General features: G+C 44.9%; 1 protein-coding gene across 2 annotated transcripts in view; it reads right to left on the minus strand.

Annotated features, from left to right (window-relative positions):
* Gldn (gliomedin) overlaps positions 1–19,523 on the minus strand; it is a 67,599-nt gene that overhangs the window by 12,476 nt on the left and 35,600 nt on the right. For both annotated transcript variants that reach the window (XM_047539873.1, XM_047539874.1), the window contains exons 3-5: positions 11,293–11,310; positions 10,848–10,955; positions 131–277 (exon numbers count right to left, since the gene is read on the minus strand). In XM_047539873.1, the coding sequence (XP_047395829.1) occupies positions 131–277; positions 10,848–10,955; positions 11,293–11,310 (273 nt within the window). The remainder of the gene's footprint in view (positions 1–130; positions 278–10,847; positions 10,956–11,292; positions 11,311–19,523) is intronic.

Raw genomic sequence — 19,523 nt, forward strand, 5'->3', positions numbered from 1 at the left:
CTAGAATATACTGCAAGACAGAGGACCGTGGAAGGACAATAAAGAGAGAAGACACAGAATAACAGTTGAAGACCGGTTAGGTCTCTGGGCATGTATACCCTTGAAATGAGCCAGAGAGCACCCCTCCTACCTGCCAGCAGCACATCATTGGACACATCTCCTTTGTCTCCTTTTTCACCCTTTTGCCCTGGTGGGCCCTCATTTCCAGGTGAGCCCAGTTCACCAGGGTCTCCCTTTTCTCCTTTTTCCCCTGGATTTCCTGTAGCTCCAGGTAGCCCTGAGGGGAGGGAAATGACTTATTAGCCTGTTGTGCAAGAAATCCTGGTACACCACTTTGTGATAATTGTACTGTTCTTTTGGTGTATAGCAACTTTTTGAATCAATCACAAAATGCTTCACAGCCATTTTAGGGCAGAAAAATGGCCATACGTCCACTGAAGAATAATATTTCCAGGAGGCTCTGATGGAATGTGTGTGCATGTGTGTGTGTGCGCGCGCTCACGCTGGGAATTGAACCCAGGGGTGCTTTACCACTGAGCTGCATCCTTAACCCCTTTTATTTTTTTGTTTTGAGACAGGGTTTCCCTAGGTTGCTTAGGGCCTGGCTAAGTTGCTGAGGCTGGTTGAATTTGTGATCCTCCTGCCTCAGCCTCTCATGGCTGGGATGTGCCATGGGAGTGCGCCACTACTCCCAGCTTGCTGGGCTATTTTTGGAGAAATTTGGCTGGGCCAACAGGTTGGAGAGAGGAGGGAAGCACAAGAGGGACAGTTACAATAGCAGGAAGAAGGTGAGGAACGTTGAAGTAGAAGTCTGGCACCACCCACCGCAGGTGAAGAGGGCACAGAGGCAAGTGCCCCTATGAATGGCCTAAAGAAAAATGCTTCGAATCACAATAGCAAAACAGGTTGCTGCAGGACAACCAATGGGGTGACTAAAAGATGGTGGGTGAGATGTCTTTTGCTTGTGGAGAGCCACGACTATAGGAATTACTATCCCCCCCACACACACACAACTAGAAGTCTCTCAAGATCTGAGTGACAGTGTGACTTCACATGGACCATGGGCAGGACAGGGCACACTTGATCATTCCAGTTTACTGCTGGGAAGTAACTCCCAGCCACCACAGGGAAGGAGAACCCAAAACAGAGCCTGGCAAAATCCCTAGGTTGAGTAAAGCATCAGTTTGGGGAGACAGACATGCCTGGAATTTGCTAGATAGGATAACAGAGAGGAGAGAGAGCTGTGCTGTATGAAAAATGTTTGGAGTGATAAATATCCAAACAACATGGCAAGAGCCTTTCCAAATGAAGTCTGGAGGCCATGAAGAGGGTAGGACTTATGCCTGACTCTGGCTGTTGCCTGGTCACATCCACCCCCTGACCTGAAAGCATCTGGAACAATAAGAAGGGATAATTACATTGTGTTCAGAAGCTCAGTACAATATCAAAAGGTAGGGGACTCTTGTTTTCTGGATGCTTCCATTCTGTTTATACATTCTTTCCTTTATCTTTTATCAGTCCAAAGCTTGTTCCTTTTTAGCACCCACAATCCAGACAAATTCTCACCTTTCTTGCCTTTCTCAGAAAACTGATTCAGAGCGATCTGACCCTATCTCCTGAGTTGCAGTTCCTAAGACCCCAAATAAAGTCCTTTTCCTCTTGCAGTTCTGAGTTTGGATTGATTGGCTAAAGAAAGATCCCTGGGAATCTGCAGAGGGCTTCCATGAGTATGACCTATGCAGGTTGAAAATCTATAGAGCCAGGAGGAGAATTCACAGATAGTTCAGTATGCAGTTCTCAGAGCTCACAGTGGAAAGTTCTCATCCCACCAAAGTGGAGAGACCCATAAAGTTATGGGATGTGAACTGAAGTTCTCTGAAGAAGTCACATCTGTATGAAAGATCCTGCAGATTCTTTCACCTCTGCTGAGTAGAACACTGTGATTGTGAAGAGATGGAATGTCACATGTCCAGAGCCAAACTTATCAGCCTATCTCAGGACCTTTAGAAAAATAGCCATTTACTCAGCTTTTGTATCTGACCTAACATTCTCCTATCAGGTAAATTTCTTGGGAATGTATTGTTCAGCTCAGCAGACCTCTAACCTCTTCCAACCCTAAAGCTAAGAATGCTGTAAGGTAGCATCTGAGGACTGCAGAAGGATTTTCCCACTTCACTCTAGCCCAAGTACCTCATGCCTATAAAACTTTATATAATTTCTTTCACTTCAGAGCACATCACTCAGGGTAACTTGAATTGTGTCCCCATGCCATGGTCACTTGTATTTGTCTTAGAATAAACTATTTTCTTTTTTCCTTTAAGGCAGAATTGTTATTTTATGTTGGCAGGTAATATTAGGTCTTGGAAAAGTTATGTCTTAGTAATGGAGCTAAATTAGTCCCAGGGTAAAACCTGCTGGGGACCATCATTCAGAGCTTAAAACCAAGCTTGAAAGGATGAAAGAGATTTGCAAGTAATTTCACTAACTGCCTGGATAGACTCCAAAATTTAATCTATCAATCAATGTAATTTAGATATTAACACTTTAAACAAGAAAAATCATATGATCATCTCAATGGATGCAGAAAAGGTATTTGATAAAATTCAACATCTTTTCTTAAGAAAAATTCTCATCAAACTAGAAATAGAAGAGAATTTCCTCAGTCTGAAAGAGGGCACCTGTGAAACCTACAGCTAATGTCACCCTTCCCAGTGAAAGACTAAATGTGTTCCCCTAAAGTCACAAACAGGACTAGGTACCTACTCTCATCATTTTGATTTAACATTCTACTGGAGGACCTAGTCAGTGCAACAATAAAGGAAAAAGAAATAAAAGGCATGTTAATTGGAAAGAATGAATTAAAACTGTCTTTATTTGCAGATGACGTGATTGTTCATGTAGAAAATTTCAAGATCTATAAAAGAGCTACTAGAACTCATGAGTACACAGGTATCCAGGCCCTGAGAGGAGAAGTAGTTGCCTAATATTATACAAACACACTGCTAGATATGGATCAATTAACAAGATACCCTATTTCAGGAATCTTTGCCCATTTTGATAAGAGTTGCCTAAAGTGGCTTGACAGTGACACTGCTCAAAGTGACAGAGATCTCAGGCAACAAAGGAGCCAGAGGCATGAGTTAATGCAAGCAAAACTTCAGTTCCTTTCCTGTAAAAAAGACAATTTAGGATCTTTGCCGTCTCTGACTACTCTGCGAGCTCCTGTGCCCATTCTTTAGGTCCTAAGTGACTACCTATGTATTCATATCTTATGCCGCATTGACTTGAACAATACCCATTTTCCAACCGTTATCCTCTGGCATTGCAAATGTCCTCCCTTCAGTTTTAAAACCATATCTGGACTGCCCAACCTCCTGCCAGCATTGTTGGGGTACAATGTAGTTGTCCCAAGAGAATCACGAATTTCAGGTTAGAAAGTACCTTAGAGGTTATTTAGATCAACCTCCCAGCCAGTCCTAAAAGCCTCTCTTCCAGTTGGCTCTTCTCCAGGTCTTTAAGTGGTGGGGAGGTTTTCATATCAGTTTGTACTCAAATGTTCTTTCTGCCATTGAAGTCGATTGTTCCCTAAAATGTAACTCTGGATCTCTTATTACCTTTCACTTACTGCAGAGGAGCGATAAATATCCAAAATGGTTTCTGTTCTCCCATATTGAAGGGACCATGCGTAGACCATCTCGAGTAAGATAACAGTATATCAAAGAACCCCAAGGTACTGATCACTGTTAGGAAGTGTAGCAAACAAACAAACATTTCAACCAATTGATTTCAACCAACCATAAAAAAATATCAGTGAAAACCATAAAATTCAGCTATGGCTGGGAGCCAGAAAACCCATGGTCACTGCTTCCTGCCAGTGGTGAATTTGGGTGATGTCATGCCCTGAGGGAGCTGCAGGGTGTCCCTTGGTTGTTAGTACTTGCTCTGGCGTGGACTCAGTACTACAGTAAGAAGAAAGACAGTAATACTTATTATTGAGGGGAAGGAGTCATCCCTTGCAACAGCACTAAAAACCCAGGGCTCTGGGTCATCCATGCCCACGGTCACTAGGACATCTGGCTGGAAAGTGGTTCACTCACTTGATAAGGGCCCTTATGCAGGGCCCTCTACATGAGAAGATGTTTCCTTTGTCCATATTTTAAATAGGCAATTTGGCACATTATCTGAAGGAGACAAAAGATTAGGACGTTGCCATAGAGTCCAGCCTGCACAATGCACCGGGTGCAACTGATCCCTTCTAAAGGTCTCACATGACCCAGATTTAGCAGAGCTCACGGAAATGGTATCTGCTGGTTACGCCAAGGTTTTCTTTTTCAGTCATTTATTCTACACAAAGAGCCTTTCTGCATCATCATCTGATTTCCCCTTCCTTTCTTTTATTAACTACCTCTTATGTCTCTTACTTTCTTTTTCAAAAAGGCCATATGTGAAGCAGGGAAATGTTCAAATTGTAATGTAGCTGAGATAAGGCAGCTCCTACAGGGGCAGGTATTTAAAGCTGCCTTTGCTTGAGGGTGTTTTTGCTTAGCTGGGGTGTGCATTGCCATTTTTGTGTTCTTGTTAAGAAAGGGGTAGAATATTTGTTCTACGGTCTGCCTTTGCCCCACTGTCAACCAACGTATTGGACAAAGCATCCCCTTGTCTTGACAAGCCAATGCATGTCAGAAATAAAGTGCTACCCAGTCACCATCCACCATCAGAGGACTTCTGTGCAACCTCTTCTACCCTGACTCAGTGAAGGTCAGGTCTGCGAGCCCTGCCTGGTGACACCGGGTACTCTGTGATCTGGACCCTGGCATTTTTCTGTCCTGGGACGCCTGACTGACTTTGAATTAGCACATTCAGCCAGAGAAGAAAGGCTGGATTTTGCCTGCCTAACTTGTGTCCTAGAAATTTTTCTGCTATTTTTCTTCTGGTGTCGCCCACTCAAAACACACATTTCCATCAGCATTGGAGTTTGGGGTTGTTGGAGAGCTCCAGGATGGGGTGAACTCCATCATCTTCACCACAGGGGGTGAGGGAGGACATTTTATTTTCAGCACTACCATCTGTCACTTAGGCGAGGGAAAGGAGGCCAGAGGCTGTCACAGAAAACTCGTCCAAAGCATGAATAAGGAGGAGGGCATTTATTTCTGTTTCTTAGGTGAGCATTTGATTTTTATAGACGACATTGCAGCACTCGCTCTTACGTGAGAAAACAAGAGACAGATGGAAAATAAAGAAAATGTTTGATTTTGAGGCACTAGAATGTCAAACTTCATAGACGATGCTACTTGCATAATGGACAACCATTCAGCCTCTTCGGGTTCCAACTCTCCTCTCCAAATCTAAGTCCATGTTTGCAAATGTGTGCAGGACATTTCCACTTAGTTTCCTTTTGGTCAGGACATTAAGTGAAACAAATTAGACACAGAAAGACAAATACGTCATGTTCTCACTTATATGTGGAAGCTGAAGTTGATCCCAAAGATTTAGAAAGTAGCAGAGCAGTTAGCAGAGCCTGGGAAGGGTAAGGGCGAGGGAGGACAGAGGAAGGGTGGTTAGTGGGTATAGGGGTGTAACTGGGCAGGGGGAATAGCTTCTAAAGCTCTCTGGCAAAATAGGGTAGCTACGGTTGACACAATTAATTGAATATTTAAAAATAACTAATAGAGATGTTTTTGGATGCTTCCAAAACAATGGAAGGACGCATCTCTGAGGGACAGATATGCCAATTATCCTGATCTGATGATTACACATTTTACACATGTATTGAAATGCCACAATGTACCCCATAAATAGGCATAATTATAATGTATCAATTAAAATATACTTATAAAAAGTTTAAAAATTGGACATGCCAACAAAAAAAAGATTTCTTTTTGGTCTAAAACCAAGGTTCCTTTTATTTTTAGAATCAACGATGACAACAACAATAGCTAGCTCTAATATAGAATTGTACTGTGTGTCAGACCCTGTTCTAAGCACTTCTTATGAATACTCATTTAGTCTTCCTAACAACACTACGAGGTTGATACTATAATTGTCTATCTTACAAATGAGTACAAGTGAAGGCAGCACCGAGGGCCTAAATAACTAGCTCCAGGCCACACAGATAGTAAATGTAAGAGCCAGGACCAAATCAAGTCCCTGTGCTCTGGATCTGGTTCCATGCTAGCCCACCAGTGTTCTTGAAGCTTCCCAGGTCAGAGACTGAGGGTCTTTGATACTCCATCTCCTGGAAACAACCGTGAGGCTAGAAGTCTTAAACTCTGGCTCCTCAGGCTCACAGTCTTCTCCAGAGCCCACCCTGGCTCCCAGTCTTTCCTGTGCTAAAGCCCTACCTGCTGTGATGTATGAGGCAGTCTTCAAACCAGGACGGTTCCTGACTGCATGCTGTGTGTAAGCTTTGTCTTCTCTTTCAACAGGTTTGCAAGCCCTTACAGACAAGTGCTGTGCTCCATTCTTCTCATTCATGCATTCGTTCATTCCTCATTCACCTATTATTTATTGAACCTCAGCTGAGGCCTGGCTAATAATAGCTGTGACAAATGATGAATCCATACAGTCCCTGCTTTCCTAGACAAACACTATGGTGGACTATTTAAAATGGGACACCATAACATAGTGGTTGTAACTCTACCTGCTCCACCTGCGTGTGAGGAGGTCAGGGCCTGAGGGTGGCATGACATGCCCAAAGCCTTACGGCCAGCTGGGGATGGAGGCAGTCCTCCTAGAACTCCTTCCTCTGTCCCCCTGCCTTAAAAGCGGGAGAGGTGGCATGAAAATGTCCCACAAGCCTCTCTGCAAGGTGGAAGCCTCCTGAGGCTCAGGTTGATGGGTGTTTGAAGCCCTAAATCCTCCAACAATCACCTGCAGCAGCTCTGGAGCCCCAGCTTCCTTCCTGTTTGCTGCTGCTCTCTGGTGCCTCCAATAACACTGCTCGCTGCTCCAAGGGCCCAAGCCCTTGGTCATGGAAGTCAAGTGCATTATGGTTAAGAGCAGGAGTTCCGCAATCAGAGCGACCTGGATTCAAGTCCTGCTTGGCTCACTTACTAGTTTTTTGATGTTAGACAAGTTGTGTCCATCCATCAAACAATGAATTTATTGAGCGTCTCTGGCAGTCCGGGCGCTGGAGAATGAAGACAGACGTGGTCCACTCCCATGGACCGCGCGTTCTACTTAGGGGCTCAACCATCAGCACAGCCACAATAAACAGGGAGGGATAATGTTTTGGTGGAGAGCAGGGGATGTGTTTGAGTGGGTATGACAGGGGCTAGACAGACACGGCAGGGATGATTTTGTGAAGGCAACATCTGAATTGAGACCTGGAGCATGGAAGGGCCAGCCATGGAAGGGCAGGCAGCAGGCATTTCAGCAGTAGGCACAAGCAGTGCAAAGGCCCTGGGGCAAGGGTGGGCTTGAGCACTTTGAGAAACAGAAAGGTAAGGTTTCTTCATCTGGAAGGAACTCAGCTAGCAAAAATATCCTCCCCTTGGGTGGTGCTGTGAGGACAGAATGAGCTAACACAGCGCTTAGTAGCAAACATGCCTGGCGGTAGTTGGTGGCTGTTTATTATTGCACAGAAGATTGTTGCTAGAGGGCACATCCTGCCCCAGCTGAGTCCCTATCTCTGTGGAACACAGTTCCTTTCTGGGCACTTGTTGTTCCCTCTTTCTGGAATGTACTCCCACAGCTCCCTCTCCCACCCCTGCCTGGCAAACCACTAATGATCCTTTAACTCTCGGCTTAAATAAAGGCCCTTCCTTCTCTAAAGTCACACCCAGTGGTTCCCATCTCTGCTTAGGATCCTGCAGTACTTTCCTGGAAGCTGACAGCAAGACCTATACTAATCTGAAGGTCCTGGGCCCACCTCCAACTCCACTGCATGCACCCCCAGCCCTCCCCCGTCACCATGGCCAGGCATTTGCATGTCCTGTGCCCACCCTCTGGACTCTTCCTTTGCTCTCATCCTTCAGGTCTGACCTAAGACAGAAACTCCCTGCCCCACTGTCTCTATTACTGTATCTCATCGCATCCTGTTCTTTCAAACATGCATCACCTTGTGATTCTAATGTGTACGACTGCTCACTAGTAATGTCAACCTCCCCACCAAGGATGGAAGGTTCCTAAACAGGAGCTGCATCTATTTTGTTCCCTGACTACCCGACTAGCACTTGAAACCTGCTCAATTTTAATATTCTATTTTTATATCATTTGATGTGTCTAAAATATTACCATTTCAATATAAATATATATAAAATAATTCTTTTTTTTTTTTTTTTTTCCAGTGCTGGGGATTGAACCCAGGGTCTTGCCCTGCTAGGCAAGCACTCTAGGCTGATCCTTTTCTACATGGTCACTAGATGCTGCAGTTCTCAGGTCTCCCCAGCAGGCTTTCTTGTCCTAACATGCTCCTTCCCTAAGTGACCACACTCATGTCCACATGCCCAGTTGCTTGTGATGACTCCCTAAGTATGTCAAGAGCCCCGAGTTCTCCTCTGACTGCACAACTATGTCTCCAAGGCTCCCTGACATGTCCCCCCAGGTATCTCAGGGCAACTCAATCTCAGCATATCCCATGCTAAGCCCACAACTGCTTCCCTAAACCCAAGTCTGCTGCTCACCTTGGAGAGGTACTCTACCTGTCCTCGTCAGCATTTATCACCATCAGCAGACCATGCATTATATTTGTTATTTTTGTTTATTGTCCATCTCTTCCAGCTAGAATGGCAACTTCACAAAGGTGTTGGGTGCTGAGAATGATATCTCTAAGTTCGGTTTTTTTTTTTTGGCATGCTCAGAAATGTGGACTAAAGGACATTAAAGGTCTCAAGCACAGGCTCAAAATCAAGGTCCTCTATGCTTGTCTTGTTTCTGCCCACCCACAGCAGAGAAAGACTGTCTGGAATTCCTGTTATCACATGGATACTGCAGAGGGGGACACCAGTGCCTTGTACTCCCATCCCCCCAAATCCCATTATTTATCTCAGAGAAGACGCCTGACTGATTTTCCGTGTAAGATTTGTACCTTAGGCACATTCAAATTCCAAAGAGAAACTTCATACAAGCTGAGGTCTGTCTGTCCCAAGGTCCCATTCATTCTCCCTAATAATCACTGATAACCCATCAAAACTGTCAAAATCCCCCCACCAATAGAAAAAAGTGCATATAAACTTCTGAACTGGTGGGTAATCACACCATATGTTCCTATTGACTCTGTGTTCCTATTGATGCCTTTGTCAATGTACTATAGTGAGCCTTCAGAGGGTGGAGGGGAAATTTACCTTCATCCCACAAAGGCAGGGTTTTGTCTACTTTGTCATTTCTGGGTTCTCGTGTCTGGAATATTAACTGCCACATCATTGCACATTTCATAAAGAAATGAACTTTTTCTTTTCTGCCCTCCCTGGGTTGTGGGTTCCACGCTTAGCACATCTCCTTAAGGCCATCCCTTTCCTACCCGCCCCATGCCTAGTTCTAGCATAGCGCCCTCTCACCAAGTCTGTTTCATCCACTGCTAAATCCTTGGGACCAGATCACATGTTTGGAGCCTTCCCGGGACGAATCCAATGTCTGCACATTGATAGTCATCATTATTCGATGCTGATGTTCATTTATAATTATAATTATTATCCTACATGGAATTGTCCATCACTACTCTGTAATTCCAGTTTTAATTGCTGGCCTTCTGAGGCCCCGACTGACTTGGACTATGTGTACCCATTTTCATCTACAGGGCTGCCCCTGGGAACATAAGCAGGTAGACCTTGCCAAGGGGCAGAGGTGCTCAGCAATTTTCTCCTCCACTGGCTCTCACTTAAATTGCTTATGGGAATAACAGCACAGGTGCTTAAAAGGGGTAACTGTGCTCTTTAAAAGAATTTTCTAGTATTTCTTCTAGATATTTCCTCAGCTGAATCTGCAGGTACTTCTCCATGAACCCTGGGATTGATGCTTACAGCCTTTCAGAACCTGCCCCACCCTGGCCCCAGTCCCTGCTTCTCTCTGTTCCCTGACATATCTGACGTCTCGGTACCTCTGGGACTTTGCTGAGATGATGGCAATATTGCTACCTACAACAGGGCAGAAAAAATCCTTGGAGATGCCAGCCACCTCTTTGTAATCCTCCTGAAGAGGGGACCCTATGAGCTGAGTGCTAGCGTTAGAGAGCCCTGGATGCTGCCTTTCTGTTCAGATGGTTGGAGATATTCTCCCAGCCAGGGAAAGCCCTCATTAGCCCATTAATTTTCAATTAAATATAGAACTTGCAGGAAGAAGTAGGGAAGGTTGGAGCTGAACCCTGAAAGGATACAGGGTGTCCTCACCTACAACTGTCACACAGCCCATGGAGTATCCTCCCAAGGCTGCCAGCTCCTGCTCCTTCCATATGCATCAGAGAAAGTCAACAGGTGGGTAGTAGTCCCAGGGAGACACAGTCTCTTTAGTTTGACATTAACATCTGATGGTGTTGAACCAAAAAGAATGCCGTTGGCATTCCAGAATGCAATGGCTTCCGGGAAGGAGTTAAATCTTCATACAGAAGATGAAATGCCCTGTGTACATAGCTTTAGACCATTCCAAATGAAATTATGGAGACAAGAAATAAAGAAAGCCGGTGCGGTGGCATATTCCTGTAATCCCAGCAGCTCAGGAGATTGAGGCAGAAGGATAGTGAGTTTGAAGCCAGCCCCAGCAATTTAGTAAGTCCCTAAGCAACTCAGCGAGAACCTGTCTTTAAAAAACTCAGTGGTTAAGTGCCCCTGGGTTCAGTCCCTAGTACAAAAAAATGAAAAAAACAACAAAACCAAGAAAGAAATATGGAAATTAATTCAGAGTTGCCAAAATACCCATTTTTCCTCTTTTTCCATTTGCTCCTTTTTCGCCTTTTGGGCCCTCGGGACCAGGCTGTCCATCTGATCCATTGTGTCCTGGTAACCCATCAACTCCTGGAGGTCCTACGTTAAAAAAAGGAAATAGAAACATTACAAGAATTTTTTTCACTGAAGTTAATGTGATTTCCTTTATTCCTTTAGCCAGTGAAGCTGAGCAGGCATCAATGTCTTTTCCACATCATTCCTGCTTCTCCCCTTCCCTTCTCTGTCTGAAGCAGTGACAGGTGTCAGGAATGGTGGTGGCAGATTCTCAGGTGAGAGGGCCTGAAGAAGAATGAGATGTAGCCAGGTCACCTCCACACTCCTTTCCCTTCCCACCTCTGTCACTTTGGGAGAATCCTGGGGGCCCAGCCACCCACATCCTCCCCTTGAACTAGGACTCTAGTTCATGGGCTCTTACCTCGTGGGCCAGGTGGACCTGCAACAGAAAAAGAAAGTTGATAAAACACGGGTGGGAGAAAGAAAACCTAGCACCACAACCCCCTCTTCCTCCTTAAAATGTCTAGTCATCTACTGAGCCTAAGAAACTGATCTCATATCTCTTTATGTGGAGTTCATCATATTTGCTCAAAAGATCCTTAAAAACAATTCAACAAAGATCCATTGGTCAATCAAAACAATTTTGTTTAAGTTTTAACAGACCAAGAATAATTTCTGGAGCAGTCTACCTAATTAATGAGGTGAATGACAATGCAGGTGGGCCCTCGCACGCTCCCGGCTCAGCCATGAGCTCAGCCCATCCACTGCTGTCACTGGAGGGCTGGGAGCATCTTCCCTGGAAGCAGGCCCAAGTGCTCTCAGGCAGCCAGCTGGCCTCCTCCAGGTCACCCACGGGTAACATGAGCAGATGCTGGATTTCTATTTGTTGCATGAAATAGCCTGAGAAAACTAGAGGGCCCAGATTGGGTAACAAACACCTTCCTTTAATATGAAATTACCTAAGGATCTAAGGGACTTGGATAATCATTTACATGTAATCAGGAAAAAAAAAAAAAAAAAGATTTGCTTCCACGGATAGGAGTGTCTTACTGCCAAGGAGTCTATCTGAGCAATCAGACAAGTCAGTGAGGCTGTGACAAGAAAGGGTGAATTCCTTTTGTTTTTCCAGACCATACGTAATGAGTATCAATATCGGAGTGGAACCGTCTTTCCGCTAATCCAAGCCTGTGACCATTCAAAAACAAGCCTTGACTAAGCACTTATTACATGCACCAAACTCGACCAAGAAATCTCAGCTTCTGTGTCTGCTGTGCCCATAGCCTCTGTGAGGAAGGTGGACCCTTTGAAACCACAATGCAACATGAAAGAGCTACAGAGAGGTAGCCCCCTCTCCCAAGGGTGTTGGGGCAGTCTAGCCACAGAACCGTTTGAGAAGGTTTCCCAAGACAGTGAGCCTCATGTTATGACCCTGAAGAAATGATAAGCCTAAGACAGCTGCAGGTAAGAGTCAGGCATTCCACACAGGGCACCAGGGTTAGCAGCACAATTCCAGAGGTCAGAACTTGGGAGATTCAGGTGGGAGAAAGGAAGAGGTTCGGCCAAGCCGAATGTGTAGAGATGAGACTGAATCAGAACATGAGTGGGCTGGGTAGTAGAAAGTAGAAGCACTTGACTGCCAAGCCAAGCAGTGTAGACTGTAAGGTGTGGAATGTGTCTGAGGGAAATGGGGATTTACAGCAGGTTCTTAAGCAGGGGGTAATGCTGTGAGATCAGTGTGAGTTTGAGATCCTCTTTCTAGGTAGACATCAAATAGAATTATGTGGACGGAGATGAGAGAGACAGAGACAGAGAGACAGGGAGAGAGACACAGATGGTGTATGGGGGGTTGATTGCAGAGAAAATACCCAAAACTTTGTAGTTAAAATCTGGGACAAGGTTTGGATAAATCTGGTGACCACAGAGTGGCAAAGCTAGAAATCAAAACGTATTTCAGCAGAATGGGCAAGATTGTGTACGAAACCTCTCCGATAACAGAGGATCTAGGATTCTGATGGATAGAGGCTGGGGACGTAGGGACCCTCAGAGGAATAGGAGTTCGAGGGTATGCTTTTTTTTAATTTATTTTTTTATTGTAAACAAATGGGATACATGTTTCTCTGCTTGTACATGGAGTAAAGGCATACCATTTGTGTAATCATAAATATACATAGGGTAATGTTGTTTGATTCATTTTGTTATTTTTCCCCTCCCCCCACCCCTCCCATTCCTCTTTTCCCTCTATACAGTCCTTCCTTCCTCCATTCTTGCCCGCCTCCCACTCCCTAACTCCTCGGCCTATACCCAGAGGGTATGTTTTTAATATAGACAGTTGCATTTCAGGCCAAAATAATGCTGAAAATGGCTTCCAATTCTGTGGCTACCTGACTTAACCACCAGATGGCGCACACACACTGGCAAGGGAGTGGTGTGGAAAGGGTGGTGTGGACACTGAACAGGTCAGAAGAAATTAATGAATTGTCATTCCCGGCTACAGATGCAGCCACATTCCATTGCACAGATTGGTGGGACAATTTGACGATAAGGAGCAAGATTGGCAGTAGGTATCAGGAGTTCCCAGAGAACCCAATGACTGTCCGCGGGTGGGGATGTGGCAAGGGCTCAGGTTGGAGCTGCATATTTAGGACACCTTAACCCTGGTCAAGGGCCTCACAATAGCGAAGCATTTGGATTAGGGCTCCCTGACATAGCTCCACTGACTCCCTGGCTACAGTTCCTACCATATGAATCCACAGAATCTTCTGCAATGCTAGTTTCGATGCATTGGTTAGGTCTGGAGATTCTAATTGGAGTGAGGCCCAGAAACCTGTGTTTTTACCAAACACCACAGGTGATTGGGATGCAGATATCAATGGGGCCCCCTGATGTGTTGTGAAAATATTCTTGGCGAAAGAATTAGTTACCATCAACAACTCCTTAAAGGGATCCTTGGATAGGGGGACCCATTGTGGGGAAGTGAGACACCTCAGGTTGGCCTTTAAGAGCCCCAAGTGCCATCCATTGGTCCTCTCTCTTCCTAGAGGGTGACCTTGGTGTTGGGATGATGGAGCTACAAGATGGCAGCTGCCTGGATTCCTGAGTCACCAGGACTTCCTGGGAGAGTCACCCAAACATTACTGTACTTTATGGAGTGAGAAATGGCCTTTGCTGTGTTAAGCCACTGAGATTTTAGCTTGTTACCCAAGCATGCCCTAACCTATCTTGACAGATGTACTCCTATAGCTTTACAATAATTTGATACCTCAATTTTTTCCCTCAAATAAGTTCAAGCTCATTCTTCGTATTACCAAACAGAAGAATCTTAATTGAGATAAGAAATACAGGCACCTCAGTTAGGGGGAAGTAATAATAAAGACATATGAGTCTCCTTTTTGTCAAGAGCGGGCCTGGTCAGTGGCTAAAGCAGGACTCTGGAGTACTGCCTGCCTGTCTCTTCCCACCATGGCCATTCCAAACCAAGGGGAAGAGAATCTCCTCTGAGTATGTCTGATTTCCCTCTAGTAGCCCTTATTCACTCTGGGATGATTTCCAACAAGGTGCTGCGTACCCAAGGCACTGGTTTGGCAGAGCAAGACCACAGAAGAAGTAGCTACACATTTCTCCAAGTCTTGGGAAGATAGAGAAATAAAGACGTCAAACAAAATCAAAGAGAAACACTTCAGGTGAGGCCTGGGTTGGCACCTTTAGTATGAGCTAGTGGAAGATACAGGTCTGTAGATCTTATGGTACCAGGTGTGGAAGTCTGTAGTCCTGATTCTCTGCTCTTCCTCCTCAGCAAGGACTTCCTGGGGCTCAGCCTTCCTGCAGGCCATGGCTTCAGTATCAGGGTCAGATGGGAGCTTTGGTCAAAGTACACATGGTCCCTCTTTCCTGTGAGAGTCAGTCATGCTTGGCTCTACTTAAGGGATAGCCCAAGAAGACCCTAAGCTCTCACACTCGGAGGTTGAACTCACTAATACTAGAATGGCATTCTGGTTTTTTCAGGAAATCTAGTTGAGTGAAAAACCAAACTGAGGCCCCAGCTGTGTCTGAGTTTGACCTGTCCATTCATTTACCAGGGCTACACTGGCCGCAACTCTGAAGCCTTAATCCTTAACACTGTTTTTCCTAGGATGCCCTTTGCAGGCTACCCTAGGGCACCTAGGAAAAGCATCTTTGGAAAAGTAACTTTCTTTTGGTGGTGGTAGTGGTGGGGTACTGGGGATTGAAATCAAGGGCACTCTATCACTGGGTTACATCCCCAATCCTTTTTATTTGTTTTAAAATTTTGAGACACAGTCTTACTGTGCTGCTGAAGCTGGCTTCAAACTTGTAATCCTTCTGCCTCAGGCTCTCAAGTCGTTGGGATTATAGGTATGAGCTGCTGCATCTGACAAGGTATCTTTCTTCATATGTCCCCATGAAACTGAGACTTCAGTTCAATCGCATTCATTGGGTGCATTTAAACTCTGGGCAAAGGCCATGTTGTCCTTAAAAAAGGAACAGCAGATATGTATGAACAGCAGCACTTAATTAGTAGTAACTTTCTGGAATACCAGAAAAGAATGTCACTAGACTATGTTCAGCAGCATTCAAGGTCCATCATTGATGAATGCCCTGGCAAACTTTCCTTGACTGACATCTTCTTGGGCCTGTAGATCAAGACTCTCTGCTAACTCCTGAAGTTGCCCAATTCAGAAAATAAGTAGTGAAAAATGCCATCACTGGATTAGGGTCACATAGATGCAAGGAGAATGGGCACTGTGGATCCGAAGTGCCTCTGCCCCAACAAGTAGTTTGGGCAACATGGTAGTTTAGACATTTTCAGGTCCATATGTAGAGGCTACTTTAAGCAAAGAATAACTCAAGATACTGTCTTCTTCAAGCCATCAGTTTTTCCAGAAGATATGTTTCTGGGGTCCCAAGAAAACTTGGGTCTGGCAGTGAGATGCACCCAGAAAAGCATATGTCATATGTTGTCTGACAAACTCTGCACCAAAAAACACATAACCACTGCAGCTAGGGAATGTCCCTCCATAGTCACCCTGAGAAGTCACACACTACACAAAACTACACAGTATCTGTCCTGGTCTCCAGAGCAATCATAGCTGAGGCAGGGAAAGGGAATAAGAATGAGGTTTCATGGTCATATCTAGACTAACCCCAAGTTACTTGGACCTGCATTGGCTGATTGTTTGATTGTACTGAGGATTGAACCCAGGGGTGCTCTATCACTGAGCTATATCTCCAGGCCTTATTACTCTATTTTGAGACAGGGTCTCACTAACAGGCTATCCTTGACCTTGCAATCCTCCTGCCTCAGCTTCCCAAGTTGCTGGGATTACAGGTAAGTGCCACTATGTCCAGAGTTATTTACTCTTCATTTTTGTGTAGTGCTGTGGATTGAACCCAGGGCCTTGCAAACCCTAAGCATGTGCTCTACCACTGAGCTACACACCTAGCTTCGACATCTGCGTCTTAAAAGGTGAATCTAGTGTAAAAGCTAGATCTTGCTCTGGGGCCAAAACACAGGCTCTGCCCTGGAGAACCTTTCTGCCCCGCATCCTCTTGGGACTGGGGACCAAGGCTCTGCCCACTCCTCAAGTTACCCATTTTAGTCCTGGGTCCTGTCACCTACCACCCCCACAATGCAGGCAGTGTGGTCTATCCCAAGTCATCTTCTCACTTTGTAATTTGTACTTTTCACATCGAACTTTTAAATTGAAGAGATTTCTGGGTAAAAAGGAGGCCCAATTCCAAGCTGGCATGAAAGGAGGAAGTGCTGGCTTTTGAAAAGCATTTTGAGGTGCTAAAGAGTCACCTGATCAACCCGTTTCCAGCAGGGATGCAGCTCCCTGCTCCCCATCACCCTCCCCTAAGTGGTCTTAGTAGCTCCATTCTGTGCTCTCACCATGCAGCCTGGCTCTCATGTCGTCCACTGTGCCAATCAGAAAGGAAGACTTTTCCTGTGCCTCTCAACAAGGCTTTTGTGCCTGTCATTCCATCCATCTGAGCATTTCTCTAGGACTCATTACTGTCACACCTGGGAGCTCTGAAAAGGGCTTTCCAGAGATGGAAGGACGGTGCTTAAACCACGAGAGTTTCCGAACAAAGGACCAAGCTGTTCTGAAGATGTTTAATTTTCTGTGAGGGACAAAATGTGACTTGAGTAATTCAATTAGAATTTCCCAAGAAGCCCCAAGACGACAGTTTTTCTCTCTGAGTCCAAAAGAAGCGAATGAGAGTGAGCTTGAACTGGGGCTCCCGAGGGAAGCTCTCACCTGCATTCACTCATGTAAGCCACAGATTTATCTCGTCAACAAAACCGACATTGTGTTCTTAAAGTGTGACAGGTAACGAGAGGAACTGGGGAGAATATTGCAGAAAATGGCCAGGTTTCTTAAAGCCAGGCACAGATTGAGCAGGGTTTCTCAGCACAGTGAAGTACTAATGTGGCCTCCCCAGAACCTGAGGTCGTAAACCTCTGAGGCCCAAGGAAGGCTTCAGCTGGCTTCAAAATCTTGCAGACATGTTTTAATGTCCAATACATGGTTTTAATGTAAAAATGATTTCCCTATTTCCTCAGAATGCTCCCTGCATTTTAGAGGGGCAGGAGTGCCATGTCCAGGTCGGGCTTGCCAGGTTCATCTTTGGCCTGCGCAGATCCTCACTGGATATGGGTGACCACTCTGCTGCTTGTTTCCTGTTGCTCTCACCTTCTGAAGGCAAGAAGGACAGGGCTCTCCCCTCAGGTGAGACACAGGCCTCTATCAGACTCAGATATAGAAAATCATCTCAAAACCTGCCCTCTCATCGGCCATTCCTTGTCCCAAGTCTTGATGTGCCTCCTGGCTTGTTCCTTTCTTCTGTTCCCTATGTCAGTAATTCATGAGGTGGAAGGGGGCAGGATGTGGCCAGTCTGGAGGACCACCAAGCACATGGTTCAAACCTCACAGAAAATTCTTCATAAAAAGTGAGTTGAAAGTCAGTTTCAGCAATTTAACGAGGCCATAAGCAACATCGTGAGACCATGTCTCAAAATAAAAAAATAAAAAGGGCTGGGAATGTGGCTCAGTGGTTAAGTGCCCCTGGGTTTAATCCCTGGTATCTGAATAAAAAGTATCTCATGACTACTTAGAAACTGGCTTCCAGAGCTTCCTGTTCATGCAATATGTATGATGCAGGGAGATAATTACTCTACTTCTCACCTAAAAGAATTCTGCAAGGTCTCTTCCCTTTTAAAAACTAATGGGAGGCAGTCACAGAGCGAGTTGTCTGGTGAGTCAGGCCGCCTACATCGCGGAGAAAGGCTGCGGGTAGCTGACCCGCCCAGCCAGCAGGCCAAGGACAGACGTCATAACTGAGCGATGCCACCTGACCCCTGCACCTAGGTTGGTGCCATCACTGATTGGTCGCAGTTGCAGAGTGACCTGGCGGTGAGTCAGGCCACTTGCATCGCGGAGGTAGCACCGAGGCTTCTTTATAGGCTGGTGCAGGCATTTTGAATTACTCCTGAGGGCGTGGCCCTCATAATTGGAAGAGCAACTCCCTTCCTGAGACACCTACAGGAGGTTAGAGGACCTTTGACAAGACCCAGGAGTCAAGAAGAGGAGGTATTAAGAGACTCAAGACCAACTCAGAGCCACCGGGAATATACCCCACTGAATACCACCACCCCTAGAAGGCCAGCTTCCTAGTGGACCACTGCATTATCAAGCTCCTCCAAGACTTAAGGCTACTGAAGGCTAAGAGGTGAGTTATTGGAAATTTACAGAGACGATATTAGTCAATAGAGGAAATCTGCAAAATCCCAGAGTTTCACTACTAGAGGGGTAGATACCTGAACAATATGAGAAAACAAGGGAAGAAAATGTCCCAAACAAACCTAGATGATATAGCAATAAAATCCAAAGATGGCATGGCAGAAGAAATGTCAGAAAGGGAGTTCAGAATGTACATAATCAAAACAATTAGGGAAGCAAATGAGATGAAAGAGCAAATGCAGGAATTGAAGGAAGAGATGAAAGGGCAAATGCAGGCATTGAATGATCGCACCAATCGACAGTTAAAAGAGCAAATACAGGAAGCAAAAGATCATTTCAATAAAGAGTTAGAGAAATTGAAAAAAAAATCAAACAGAAATCCTTGAAATGAAGGAAACAATAAACCAAATTAAAAACTCCATAGAAAGCATAACCAATAGGATAGAACACCTGGAAGACAGAACCTCAGATATTGAAGACAAAATATTTAATCTTGAAAACAAAGTTGACCAAACAGAGAAGATGGTAAGAAATCATGAACAGAATCTACAAGAACTATGGGATATCATGAAAAGGCCAAATTTAAGAATTATCGGGATTGAGGAAGGCTTAGAGAAACAAACCAAAGGAATGAACAATCTATTCAAAGAAATAATGTCAGAAAATTTCCCAAATCTGAAGAATGAAATGGAAAATCAAGTCCAAGAGGCTTATAGGACTCCAAATACACAAAATTACAATAGACCCACACCAAGGCACATTATAATGAAAATACCTAACATACAAAATAGAATTTTAATGGCTGCGAGAGAAAAGAACCAAATTACATTCAGGGGGAAACCAATACGGATATTGCAGATTTTTCAATCCAGACTCTAAAAGCTAGAAGGGC

The sequence above is a fragment of the Sciurus carolinensis genome, chromosome 2, assembly GCF_902686445.1.
Source record: "Sciurus carolinensis chromosome 2, mSciCar1.2, whole genome shotgun sequence".
Taxonomy (NCBI): Eukaryota; Metazoa; Chordata; class Mammalia; order Rodentia; family Sciuridae; genus Sciurus; species Sciurus carolinensis.